Raw genomic sequence first — 14,799 nt, 5'->3', positions numbered from 1 at the left:
GTTTGAGTCCGAGACCTAACAATACCGTTGTTGTTTTGTCAAAAATACATATTTCTTTAAGTAGTTGGTTTCTCCATAGGCTTGAGCCTGAGGACCATACGATACCCTGGTTCTGTCCGAAACTTAGATATTTTTTTAAGTAGTTGGTTTCCCCATAGGTTTAAGTCCGAGGACCATACAATACTTTGGTTCTGTCCAAAACTTAAATATTTTCTTTAAGTAGTTGGTTTCCTTATAGGTTTGAGTCCGAGGACCATACAATATCTTGGTTCTGTCCAAAACTTAGATATTTCTTTAAGTAGTTGGTTTCCCCATAGGTTTGAGCCCGAGGACCATACAATACCTTGGTTCTATCCAAAACTTAGATATTTCCGTTAAGTAGTTGGTTTCCCATAGGTTTGAATCCGAAGACCATACAATACTTGGTTCTATCCAAAATTTAGATATTTTCTTTAAGTAGTTGGTTTTCCCCATAGGTATTGAGTGCCCGAGGACTATACAATTACCTTGGTTCTATCCCCAAACTTAGATATTTCCCTAAGTAGTTGGTTCCCCATAAGTTTGGGAATGCCGACAGACCATACCCAATACTTGGTGTCTATCAAAATTTAATATTTTCTTTAAGTAGTTGGTTTCTCCATAGGCTTGAGTCTGAGGACCATACGATACCTTGGTTCTGTCCAAAATTTAGATATTTCTTTAAGTAGTTAATTTCCCCATAGGTTTGAGTCCGAAGACCATACAATATCTTGGTTCTGTCCAAAACTTAGATATTTCTTTAAGTAGTTGGTTTCCCCATAGGTTTGAGCCTGAGGACCATACGATACCTTGCTTCTGTCCAAAACTTAGATATTTTCATTAAGTAGTTGGTTTCCCTATAGGTTTGAGTCCGAGGACCATACAATACCTTGGTTCTGTCCAAAACTTAGATATTTTTTTAAGTAGTTGGTTTCCCCATAAGCTTGAGTCCGAGGACCATACAATACCTTGGTTTTGTCCAAAACTTAGATATTTCCTCTAAATAGTTGGTTTCCCCAAAGGTTTGATTCCGAGGACCATACAATACTTAGTTCTGTCCAAAATTTAGATATTTTTTTTAAGTAGTTGGTTTCCCTTAGTTCTGTCCAAAATTTAGATATTTTTTTTAAGTAGTTGGTTTCCCCATAGGCTTGAGTCTGAGGACCATACGATACCTTGGTTCTGTCCAAAACTTAGATATTTCTTTAAGTAGTTGATTTCCTTGTAGGTTTGAGTCCGAGGACCATACAATATCTTGGTTCTGTCCAAAACTTAGATATTTTCTTTAAATAGTTGGTTGCTCTATAGGTTTGAGTCCGAGGACCATACGATACCTTGCTTCTGTCCAAAACTTAGATATTTCTTTAAGTAGTTAGTTTCCCCATAGATTTGAGTCCGACGACCATACAATACTTTGATTCTGTTCAAAACTTAGATATTTCTTTAAGTTGTTGGTTTCCCCATAGATTTGAGTCCAACGACCATACAATACCTTGGTTCTATCCAAAACTTAGATATTTTCTTTAAGTAGTTGGTTTCCCCTAGGTTTGATCACGAAGACCATTACAATACCTTGGTTCTATCCAAACTTAGATATTCCTTTAAAGTATTGGTTTCCCATAGTTTGAAATCCGAGACCATACTAATACTTGGTAACTATCCAAATTTTAAGAATATTTCATTAAGTAGTTGGTTTCCCTATAGGTTTGAGTCCGAGGACCATACAATACCTTGGTTCTGTCCAAAACTTAGATATTTTTTTAAGTAGTTGGTTTCCCCATAAGTTTGAGTCCGAGGACCATACATTACCTTGGTTTTGTCAAAAACTTAGATATTTCCTTTAAATAGTTGGTTTCCCCAAAGGTTTGATTCCGAGGACCATACAATACTTAGTTCTGTCCAAAATTTAGATATTTTCTTTAAGTAGTTGCTTTCTCCATAGGCTTGAGTCTAAGGACCATACGATACCTTGGTTCTGTCCAAAACTTATATATTTCTTTAAGTAGTTGGTTTCCCCATAGGTTTAAATCCGAGGACCATACAATACTTTGGTTCTGTCCAAAACATAAATATTTTCTTTAAGTAGTTGGTTTCCTTATAGGTTTGAGTCCGAGGACCATACAATATCTTGGTTCTGTCCAAAACTTAGATATTTCTTTAAGTAGTTGGTTTCCCCATAGGTTTGAGTCCGAGGACCATGCAATACCTTGGTTCTATCCAAAATTTAGATATTTTCTTTAAGTAGTTGGTTTCTCTATAGGTTTGAGTCCGAGGACCATACGATACCTTGCTTCTGTCCATAACTTAGATATTTCTTTAAGTAGTTAGTTTCCCCATAGATTTGAGTCCAAGGACTATACAATACTTTGATTCTGTTCAAAACTTAGATATTTACTTTAAGTAGTTGGTTTCCCGATAGATTTGAGTCCAACGACCATACAATACCTTGGTTCTATCCAAAACTTAGATATTTTCTTTAAGTAGTTAGTTTCCCCATAGGTTTGAGTCCGAGGACCATACAATACCTTGGTTCTATCCAAAACTTAGATATTTCCTTTAAGTAGTTGGTTTCCCCATAGGTTTGAATCCGAAGACCATACAATACTTGGTTCTATCCAAAATTTAGATATTTTCATTAACTAGTTGGTTTCCCTATAGGTTTGAGTCCGAGGACCATACAATACATTGGTTCTTTCCAGAACTTTGATATTTCTTTAAGTAGTTGGTTTCCCCATAAGTTTGAGTCCGAGGACCATACAATACCTTGGTTTTGTCCAAAACTTAGATATTTCATTTCAATAGTTGGTTTCCCCAAAGGTTTGAGTCCGAGGACCATACAGTACTTAGTTCTGTCCAAAATTTAGATATTTTATTTAAGTAGTTGGTTTCTCCATAGGCTTGAGTCTGAGGACCATACGATACCTTGGTTCTGTCCAAAACTTAGATATTTCTTTAAGTAGTTGGTTTCCTTATAGTTTTGAGTCCGAGGACCATACAATATCTTGGTTCCGTCCAAAACTTAGATATTTCTTTAATAGTTGGTTTCCCCATAGGTTTGAGTCCGAGGACCATGCAATACCTTGGTTTTATCCAAAACTTAGCTATTCCTTTAAGTAGTTGGTTTCCCCATAGGTTTGAGTCCGAAGATCATACAATATCTTGGTTCTGTCCAAAATTTAGATATTTCTTTAAGTAGTTGGTTTCTCTATAGGTTTGAGTCCGAAGACCATACAATACCTTGGTTCTATCCAAAACTTAGATATTTCCTTTAAGTAGTTGGTTTCCCCATAGGTTTGAATCCGAAGACCATACAATACTTGGTTCTATCCAAAATTTAGATATTTTCATTAAATAGTTGGTTTCCCTATAGGTTTGAGTTCGAGGACCATCAATACCTTGGTTCTGTCCAGAACTTAGATATTTCTTTAAGTAGTTGGTTTCCCCATAAGTTTGAGTCCGAGGACCATACAATACCTTGGTTTTGTCCAAAACTTAGATATTTCCTTTAAATAGTTGGTTTCCCCAAAGGTTTGAGTCCGAGGACCATACAATACTTAGTTCTGTCCAAAATTTAGATATTTTCTTTAAGTAGTTGGTTTCTCCATAGGCTTGAGTCTGAGGACCATACGATACCTTGGTTCTGTCCAAAATTTAGATATTTCTTTAAGTAGTTAATTTCCCCATAGGTTTGAGTCCGAAGACCATACAATATCTTGGTTCTGTCCAAAACTTAGATATTTCTTTAAGTAGTTGGTTTCCCCATAGGTTTGAGCCTGAGGACCATACGATACCTTGCTTCTGTCCAAAACTTAGATATTTTCATTAAGTAGTTGGTTTCCCTATAGGTTTGAGTCCGAGGACCATACAATACCTTGGTTCTGTCCAAAACTTAGATATTTTTTTAAGTAGTTGGTTTCCCCATAAGCTTGAGTCCGAGGACCATACAATACCTTGGTTTTGTCCAAAACTTAGATATTTCCTCTAAATAGTTGGTTTCCCCAAAGGTTTGATTCCGAGGACCATACAATACTTAGTTCTGTCCAAAATTTAGATATTTTTTTTAAGTAGTTGGTTTCCCTTAGTTCTGTCCAAAATTTAGATATTTTTTTTAAGTAGTTGGTTTCCCCATAGGCTTGAGTCTGAGGACCATACGATACCTTGGTTCTGTCCAAAACATAGATATTTCTTTAAGTAGTTGATTTCCTTGTAGGTTTGAGTCCGAGGACCATACAATATCTTGGTTCTGTCCAAAACTTAGATATTTTCTTTAAATAGTTGGTTTCTCTATAGGTTTGAGTCCGAGGACCATACGATACCTTGCTTCTGTCCAAAACTTAGATATTTCTTTAAGTAGTTAGTTTCCCCATAGATTTGAGTCCGACGACCATACAATACTTTGATTCTGTTCAAAACTTAGATATTTACTTTAAGTTGTTGGTTTCCCCATAGATTTGAGTCCAATGACCATACAATACCTTGGTTCTATCCAAAACTTAGCTATTTTCTTTAAGTAGTTGGTTTCCCCATAGGTTTGAGTCCGAGGACCATACAATACCTTGGTTCTATCCAAAACTTAGATATTTCCTTTAAGTAGTTGGTTTCCCCATAGGTTTGAATCCGAAGACCATACAATACTTGGTACTATCCAAAATTTAGATATTTTCATTAAGTAGTTGGTTTCCCTATAGGTTTGAGTCCGAGGACCATACAATATCTTGGTTCTGTCCAAAACTTAGATATTTCTTTAAGTAGTTGGTTTCCCCATAAGTTTGAGTCCGAGGACCATACAATACCTTGGTTTTGTCCAAAACTTAGATATTTCCTTTAAATAGTTGGTTTCCCCAAAGCTTTGAGTCCGAGGACTATACAATACTTAGTTCTGTGAGTCCGAGGACTATACAATACTTAGTTCTATCCAAAATTTAGATATTTTCTTTAAGTAGTTGGTTTCTCCATAGGTTTGAGTCTGAGGACCATACGATACCTTGGTTCTGTCCAAAACTTAGATATTTCTTTAAGTAGTTGGTTTCCCCATAGGTTTAAGTCCGAGGACCATACAATACTTTGGTTCTGTCCAAAACTTAAATATTTTCTTTAGGTAGTTGGTTTCCTTATAGGTTTGAGTCCGAGGACCATACAATATCTTGGTTCTGTCCAAAACTTAGATATTTCTTTAAGTAGTTGGTTTCCCCATAGGTTTGAGTCCGAGGACCATGCAATACCTTGGTTCTATCCAAAATTTAGATATTTTCTTTAAGTAGTTGGTTTCTCTATTAGTTTGAGTCCGAGGACCATACGATACCTTGCTTCTGTCCAAAACATAGATATTTCTTTAAGTAGTTAGTTTCCCTATAGATTTGAGTCCGAGGACCATACAATACTTTGATTCTGTTCAAAACTTAGATATTTACTTTAAGTAGTTGGTTTCCCCATAGATTTGAGTCCAACGACCATACAATACCTTGGTTCTATCCAAAAATTAGATATTTTCTTTCAGTTGTTGGTTTCCCCATAGGTTTGAGTCCGAGGACCATACAATACCTTGGTTCTATCCAAAACTTAGATATTTCTTTTAAGTAGTTGGTTTCCCCATAGGTTTGAATCCGAAGACCATACAATACTTGGTTCTATCCAAAATTTAGATATTTTCATTAAGTAGTTGGTTTCCCTATAGGTTTGAGGTCCGAGGACCATAAATACCTTGGTTCTGTCCAGAATTAGATATTTCTTTAAAGTAGTTGGTTTCCCCATAAGTTTTGAGTCCGAGGACCAAATATAAATACCTTGGTTTTGTCCAAACTTAGATATTTCCTTTAAATAGTTGGTTCCCCCAAAGGTTTGGTCCGAGGAAAGACGACATACAATACTTTAGTTCTGTCCAATTTAGATATTTCTTCTTTTAAAGTAGTTGGTTTCTCCATAGGGCTTGAGTCCTGAGGACCATACGATACTTGGTTCTATCCAAAATTTAGATATTTTGATTATGTAGTTGGTTTCCCAATAGGTTTGAGTCCGAGGACCATACAATACCTTGGTTCTGTCCAGAACTTAGATATTTCTTTAAGTAGTTGGTTTCCCCATAAGTTTGAGTCCGAGGACCATACAATACCTTGGTTTTGTCCAAAACTTAGATATTTCCTTTAAATAGTTGGTTTCCCCAAAGGTTTGAGTCCGAGGACCATACAATACTTAGTTCTGTCCAAAATTTAGATATTTTCTTTAAGTAGTTGGTTTCTCCAGAGGCTTGAGTCTGAGGACCATACGATACCTTGGTTCTGTCCAAAACTTAGATATTTCTTTAAGTAGTTGATTTCCTTATAGGTTTGAGTCCGAGGACCATACAATATCCTGGTTCTGTCCAAAACTTAGATATTTTCTTTAAGTAGTTGGTTTCTCTATAGGTTTGAGTCCGAGGACCATACGATACCTTGCTTCTGTCCAAAACTTAGATATTTCTATAAGTAGTTAGTTTCCCCATAGATTTGAGTCCGAGGACCATACAATACTTTGATTCTGTTCAAAACTTAGATATTTACTTTAAGTAGTTGGTTTCCCCAAAGATTTGAGTCCAACGACCATACAATACCTTGGTTCTATCCAAAACTTAGATATTTTCTTTAAGTAGTTGGGTTCCCCATAGGTTTGAGTCCGAAGACCATACAATGTCTTGGTTCTGTCCAAAACTTAGATATTTCTTTAAGTAGTTGGTTTCCCCATAGGTTTGAGTCCGAGGACCATACAATACCTTGGTTCTATCCAAAACTTAGATATTTCCTTTAAGTAGTTGGTTTCCCCATAGGTTTGAATCCGAGACCATACAATACTTGGTACTATCAAAATTTAGAATTTTAATTAAGTGGTTGGTTTCCCTATAGGTTTGAGTCAAGACCATACAATACCTTGGTTCTGTCCAAAACTTAGATATTTCTTTAAGTAGTTGGTTTCCCCATAAGTTTGAGTCCGAGGACCATACAATACCTTGGTTTTGTCCAAAACATAGATATTTCCTTTAAATAGTTGGTTTCCCCAAAGGTTTGAGTCCAAGGACCATACAATACTTAGTTCTGTCCAAAATTTAGATATTTTCTTTAAGTAGTTGGTTTCTCCATAGGCTTGAGTCTGAGGACCATACGATACCCTGGTTCTGTCCAAAACTTAGATATTTCTTTAAGTAGTTGGTTTCCCCATAGGTTTAAGTCCGAGGACCATACAATACTTTGGTTCTGTCCAAAACTTAAATATTTTCTTTAAGTAGTTGGTTTCCTTATAGGTTTGAGTCCGAGGACCATACAATATCTTGGTTCTGTCCAAAACTTAGATATTTCTTTAAGTAGTTGGTTTCCCCATAGGTTTGAGTCCGAGGACCATGCAATACCTTGGTTCTATCCAAAATTTAGATATTTTCTTTAAGTTAGTTGGTTTCTCTATAGGTTTGAGTCCGAGGACCATACGATACCTTGCTTCTGTCCAAAACTTAGATATTTCTTTAAGTAGTTAGTTTCCCCATAGATTTGAGTCCGAGGACCATACAATACTTTGATTCTGTTCAAAACTTAGATATTTACTTTAAGTAGTTGGTTTCCCCATAGATTTGAGTCCAACGACCATACAATACCTTGGTTCTATCCAAAACTTAGATATTTTCTTTAAGTAGTTGGTTTCCCCATAGGTTTGAGTCCGAGGACCATACAATACCTTGGTTCTGTCCAAAACTTAGATATTTCCTTTAAGTAGTTGGTTTCCCCATAGGTTTGAATCCGAAGACCATACAATACTTGGTTCTATCCAAAATTTAGATATTTTCATTAAGTAGTTGGTTTCCCTATAGGTTTGAGTCCGAGGACCATACAATACCTTGGTTCTGTCCAGAACTTAGATATTTCTTTAAGTAGTTGGTTTCCCCATAAGTTTGAGTCCGAGGACCATACAATACCTTGGTTTTGTCCAGAACTTAGATATTTCCTTTAAATAGTTGGTTTCCCCAAAGGTTTGAGTCCGAGGACCATACAATACTTAGTTCTGTCCAAAATTTAGATATTTTCTTTAAGTAGTTGGTTTCTCCATAGGCTTGAGTCTGAGGACCGTACGATACCTTGGTTCTGTCCAAAACTTAGATATTTCTTTAAGTAGTTGGTTTCCTTATAGGTTTGAGTCCGAGGACCATACAATACCTTGGTTCTGTCCAGAACTTAGATATTTCCTTTAAATAGTTGGTTTCCCCAAAGGTTTGAGTCCGAGGACCATACAATACTTAGTTCTGTCCAAAATTTAGATATTTTCTTTATGTAGTTGGTTTCTCCATAGGCTTGAGTCTGAGGACCATACGATGCCTTGGTTCTGTCCAAAACTTAGATATTTCTTTAAGTAGTTGGTTTCCTTATAGGTTTGAGTCCGAGGACCATACAATATCTTGGTTCTGTCCAAAACTTAGATATTTCTTTAAGTAGTTGGTTTCCCCATAGATTTGAGTCCGAGGACCATGCAATACCTTGGTTTTATCCAAAACTTAGCTATTTCTTTAAGTAGTTGGTTTTCTCATAGGTTTGAGTCCAAGGACCATACAATACCTTGATTCTGTCCAAAACTTAGATATTTTCTTTAAGTAGTTGGTTTCCCTATAGGTTTGAGTTCGAGGACCATACAATACCTTGGTTCTGTCCAAAACTTAGATATTTCTTTAAGTGGGGGGGGTGGGGGATTAGCGCCTCGGCGAAACTGTGGGACATTGGTTTGGGGGGATTAGCCCCTCGGCCAAGCCCCCTAGAACCGTTCGTACTACTGACGCTTCGAAACGTAGCCCCTAATGGAAAAGCGTAGCCCCTAATGGAACTTTATTTGAGAGCATTACAACGGGCTATTGGGAGTGATGGAGAGACTTTCTCAACTCACCGCCTGTGCCAACACAAAAGCCTCCCTATAGACAGTGCCAATTGTAAGGACTCAATTTGTAATGACCCCAAACTGATGTTGGGTTCGTACATTAAGGGCCCAAACAATATAATTTGTAGAGCGTGGGTTTGAAAGGCTAGGCCTTGGTCACCGAATGGTGGTTGGTCATGGTGTTCATACAGAATTAAACCATGTTCACTCGAGGAGTCTTTCTCCTCAATACGGTCTGGGAGACTCTGGTTCTTGGCCTTTTTTCCTAGCCTGTCTCTCTGGATTGCTTTCTTTTCCTTTTATATTAGCCTGTATCCCTCATACAATGTCCACGTGTGGGTTCGACTCTCCAGGACTGATACTTGTCCCATCAGCCCATACCCAAAGTGGTTGGGGGTGGTTGTAAAAGTTGAAGAGTATGGTCCTGTCAGGTGCAGAGTGGTTTATTGCAGTACTGGCAGCCTTTTACTTAGGCCGCTCCTGCACTATGCTCGCCCTTTCTTTTAGGAGCGCTCTAGGATGCCGAGGACACTTTTAGGAGCACTCTGGGATGTCGAGGACAAAATCGTCCTCGGCTATATCCATAGGCCATTTGGACTTTCATTGTACGTCCTTGGCAATGCTTCTCCTCGGATCGGGCCTTGGGCCTTAATATAAAATGGGCTGGGGTCATAAATTCTCTGACCCCATAATAAAATTTAATAATTTTGATAATAAGTAATAAGCATTTATTAATATTTTATTTGTATATGAAAATTTATATTATAATATTAGGCATTTTTTTTAAGATTGCACTTATATATAGAACTATGTAATCTAACATCTAATGAAAATGACAAAGGTTGGCTTCTAACTTAAGGCTACAACTCCCACTAAAAATATTAAAGACCAAGTTTGGTTACAAACTTGGTTTTAACTTGAGACAACAACTCCCACTAATAAAATTAATATAGTTACATATTTTGAAAAATATAATCGTTGAATAATTGTATGTTGTTTATGTTCTTAACATATAAGTCAAATTTTGCACCTATCAGTTGTTATTTACTATACAATTTGTAAATTTATTTTTTATGCATGATTTTAAGCTGCAAAAGTTCTAAATTTAAATATTTGATTGATGATATAGCTAATCATTTTTTATCTTTTGAAAGTTTTGTAAGTATGGAGAATATAAAAAGAAAATATAATCAAATAGTGGATTTATCAAAATTCATATCTAATAAAAAGATATTGAACGAAATTGTAACCTTAGGCTCAACCAAGTTTGTAGCCAAACTTTGTATAAAAATTAATATGACCATATATTTTAAAAATCTAACTGTTGAATTGCATATTCTTTATATTCTTAACAAATATGTCAAATATTTTACAAATTGGATGTTATTTAAATTACGACCTATAAACTTATCATTTATGTATATTTCTAGATTATAAAAACTCAAAATTTAAACATTTTATTGATAACATAGCTATTAATTATTTATTTTTTTGAAATCTTATATGTATGGATTGAGGATATAAGAAGAAAATGTAATCCAATGGTAGATTTGTTTAAATTCACATACAATAAAAGATATTGAGTGGAATTGAGTGAAATTGTTGCCAAATTTTATCATAAAAAAATATGATATACCATGATTTTTTTTTTTTTTTTTGAAGAGATTTAACATGATTTTAATCGAGATTTTAATTATAGAATTGAATTTAAATTAAGTTAAAAATATATACAAGAATAATGACGTATGAAATTATGAGACTCCAAAAGCTTAGCAAATTATTAGTATCGTATTTGTGTGGTTTAATAAGTATTATTGTGTCCTAAAAAAAAAAAAAATAGGTCATTAAAAAGTCAAACATCTTTAATTTTATATAGAATATAGATGCATATCTAAATCGTTATTTTTATAGTTGGTAACACATCTATATATATATATATATATATAATATTTACATCATGGTAGGATTTATATTATCTCAAGTATTATTTAAAAGGTAATTCAAACGTTGTTTATTTGTTGATAAACATTCAGACATTGTTTAATTTCTATTCAAGAGTTGATACAAATAATTCTAAGGTTGACGTGATAAAAGAATTTGTATAACCCTGAGATAACTTATTTTATTCCATTCAGGTTGATTTTCAGGGACTACCTGGCCGTCTCCTTTTCTTGCGGCAGGTAATCCTCACGTATCGTGTACCCTTAATCAATGTTTTTTTTTTTGGGGTAAACACCCGTAGTCAATGTTAAACAAAGAAAAACCAATAAACCCAGCTGTGGAATTTGGACACTTTACCAACATTTTTGCTATATAACCATGAAGGCCATGGGGGCTTTTCATCACTGAATGCCAGCAGCTACTTCTGCCTAGCTAGCTCTACCCTTGTTTTGCTGAACAGCTTGAGATTAATTTCTACTAAAACAATGAAGGTTGAAGTGGAAGTTATCTCCAAGGACTCCATCAAACCCGATTTTCCAACCCCTGAACACCTCCGCCATTACAAACTCTCTTGCATTGACCAAATTACACCCGAAATTTTCATGCCTTTCGTTCTCTTTTACCCGAAAGATGGCACTGCTAATTATAGCAATCTAGAGCGCCATGACGTGATTAAGAAATCATTGTCAGAGACCTTAACACGATTCTATCCTCTAGCAGGACGGGTTAAGGAAAATCTTTACGTTGATTGCAACGATGAGGGCGTTCACTATGTTGAAGCCGAGGCCAATTGCAAACTTTCTGAGTTTCTTGAGGATCCGTCACCTGCTGAGGACAACAAATTCCTTCCATTTGAGCAGGATGATGTCAATGATCTTGCTTTAGCTGTTCAAGTCACCACCTTCAACTGTGGTGGCATGGTGCTCGGTCTGCTCTTTGCTCACAAGGTTTCCGATGCTTCCTCGTTCTTCTTGTTCCTCAAAAGTTGGGCTGCTATTGCTCGTGGTTGTGGCGATGACATTCCACTTCCACAATTTGATTCTGCCAAGTTCTTTCCACCGGAGACTTTACCTAGCTTTAGTCCAAGTAGAGGGATGGGAAAGGACAAGATTGTGATAAAAAGATTTGTCTTTGATGCAACAGCTATAGCGGCTTTTACAGCCAAATACAACACAGACAACAAGAACATTGAATACCCACGTACAACTCGCGTGGAGGCTTTATCAACTTTCATATGGAGTCGTTTCCTTGCTGCAACTCAACCAGAGAAAGACCCTGAGAAGGTTTACGCGGTATTTCACATCGCGAACCTGCGCACGAGGATGGATCCCCCTCTTTCAGAATATAACTTTGGAAACATGGGCTTGCCTACAGCCTCCGCAGTCCCCTGGGACAGCGGGGATGGGTTTTACAGTGTGATTACTCCAGTAAGAGACGCCATAAAGAAAGTTAACAAGAACTATGTGAAAAATCTCCTAGAGAATGGTGGGCATATGGAATTTATGAAGGAGCACGGGCAAAAGCTCATCAGAGGGGAGCTGGTCTCCTTGGCCTTCACAAGTTTGTGCAGGTTTCCAGTACATGATGCTGATTTTGGGTGGGGGAAGCCTGCATGGGTTGGCTCGGCAAAATTATTGTACAAGAATCTCGTTACTTTCTTCGACACAAAAGTTGGGAATGGAATAGAGGTATGGATCAACTTAGAGGAGGAAGACATGGCTAAATTTGAAGTAGACAATGAGCTTCTGGCTTATGTTTCATCAGCAAAAGTTTCTGCATGAATGGATTGGGTAATAATCACCATCATGGCTTAAATGGCTTATTAAGTTATTATCTCGTTGTCTTCAAAAGAAAGATGACTATACAAATAAAGTCTTAAGTATTATTTTCATTTATATTTAGATGTAGTTATAACTTATATATTTTCTTAGAAGTAGTGTAACTTAGTTTCAATCCCTATGTAGGACAAATGGTGGGATACATAAGATTCAAAATTTTAAAGAATGGTAACAAGAGGAGAAATACAAAATAAGGACATGTATAATAGACATGGAAAAAAACTAAAACCTAGAAATACTTAGACTAGAATATATATTTATAATTATTAAAAAGGTTCAAAATTATAACATGCGTTCGAAAGTCGATGCTCACAAAAACTAATTCTTAGATACTATCAGAGTACGGAGAGTGGTGTTCTCTCTTCTCATATTCATGGTAGAGTCTACTCATTAAATTTATGATAAGATCCATCATAAATGTAAGAGAAATGAACACAATTTCTTTATGCTCTAGGAGTACATAAGAATTTCTACTCACAAAAGTAGAATGTGGAATTGTTGCTCAAAACAGATATTGGCTGGGGATGGAGTATTGGAGTTGATCATTGAAGTAGGTGGAGTGATTAATTCACTTTTGAGCAATAATCTCTTCGGTGACATATCTTAATGTAATAGATGTAACGGTATGGTAGCTTGCCCCTTGATGATATTGGCAATGTACATTAGGGTTGTAACTTCTTGGCGAGGGACTTGGTATAGACCTTGTCTCTAAGAGGCTCCATTGAGCCTTAAACTTATTAAAAGCCTGACTCAATCACATATGTAACTCATCAAAATCTAATTGAGATCTAGGATGGATAGTTAAAGAGTGTTGAGGATCAATGGCATTGACTTAATTTGATCATCCTCATTGGTGGCGTGCACTGTCGATTCTGTTAGTTGAAAGGTTCTCTCTGTCCTTCAACATGAGATTTATGATGCCTATTATGTCTTTGTTACTACTCTAACTGTAATACCCGAAGAAAAAAAAAAAAAAAAAAAGGAAGGGTATTTAAGTAAATCTTTTGTGGGGTCAATTTGATAATTTATAATTATAAGGGAGTTTTTTGAAACCCTAACTATATAAAAGCTTATTAGGTCAATATATATGGAGAGATGTTTTAAGAGAGGAGAATACCCAAAATACTCAAGTAGATAAGGTTTGATTGCACAATTGAGGTAAGAGCCTAAGAATTTTCTTTCTTGTTAAATTTAAGCTTTATTTGGAATTAGAGTACTTTTTATGTGGGTATTTTGGCCAATAGTGAAACTATTTAATCATTCTAGAGTTTTAATGATGTAAACGAAGAAAAGTTTGGATTTATTTTTGGAAAAATAGACACTGTTACTGCATATTTTTAATGTTCAGTAACTTAATCTTATCTATGCCTTTTGTTGCCTTGAGTGGAGAGAATTTTTTAGGCTTCATGGGTCAAATTTCTGCACAGGCCTTTATCCCGAAGTGATGGAGTTAGGGAGTATGAGAAATCAAAAAGAATAGTAACTAGTCTAGGCTTTGAGGCATGACAAGTTATTAGTTATCGCACGTTAAAAAAAAAAAAAATTATATATATATATATATATATAAAGGTGTTAACGTAATTGTGTTTATGTCATACCACAAACCCAAAAGGGTCCAAAGTGTGAGAAAGACATCTCAAAAGTACCTGTAGATATTTTTCCTTTATGGCAAATCAAACTATAGGAGATCTTTATTTTCTTTTCTTTTCCAAAGGATAAGAATATACAACCATACTAAAATCTCCACATTACAAGTCAGAGCTCTATAACATATTTACGAACAATAACTAAAAATCATGTGCCTCCACATAATACATAAATATATTACAAAACTCTAATGATTTAAACGGAAAGTCCCAAAGTTCTCTAAAATATGCAATCCCAAAAAAACTCTTGGGCAAAGAAGCCTTAAGAGACTAACTTCTAACAAAATTAACTACTGCAAGCTCCCTTAAAAATGACTAGATCGAATCACCAACCATTAGTAATGTAAGTCTCCCAATTTAGCATAAAACTCCAATCACTACCAATAAGGCAAGCTCCATTCCCATGATATAGCTACTTAATCTATAAGACTGTGAAAGATTGGGATAAGCTAAAGCCCAGTAAATAACATAATTAA

At 35.7% G+C, this 14,799-nt stretch overlaps 1 protein-coding gene across 1 annotated transcript; it reads left to right on the top strand.

Annotated features, from left to right (window-relative positions):
• Positions 1–10,976: 10,976 nt before the first annotated feature.
• LOC115973541 (stemmadenine O-acetyltransferase-like) lies at positions 10,977–12,730 on the top strand. Its single transcript, XM_031093808.1, has one exon. The coding sequence runs from the start codon at positions 11,325–11,327 to the stop codon at positions 12,618–12,620; it is 1,296 nt and encodes a 431-aa protein (XP_030949668.1). The 5' UTR covers positions 10,977–11,324; the 3' UTR covers positions 12,621–12,730.
• Positions 12,731–14,799: the final 2,069 nt, after the last annotated feature.

The sequence above is a fragment of the Quercus lobata genome, unplaced genomic scaffold, assembly GCF_001633185.2.
Source record: "Quercus lobata isolate SW786 unplaced genomic scaffold, ValleyOak3.0 Primary Assembly Scq3eQI_1901, whole genome shotgun sequence".
Lineage (NCBI taxonomy): Eukaryota > Viridiplantae > Streptophyta > Magnoliopsida > Fagales > Fagaceae > Quercus > Quercus lobata.
The sequence above is the reverse complement of the archived record's forward strand: the minus strand, read 5'-3'. Positions and strand labels throughout refer to the sequence as shown.

Coding starts and splice junctions, on each gene's coding strand:
- LOC115973541 (XM_031093808.1), top strand. CDS start 11,325: ATGAAGGTTGAAGTGGAAGTTATCTCCAAGGACTCCATCAAACCCGAT.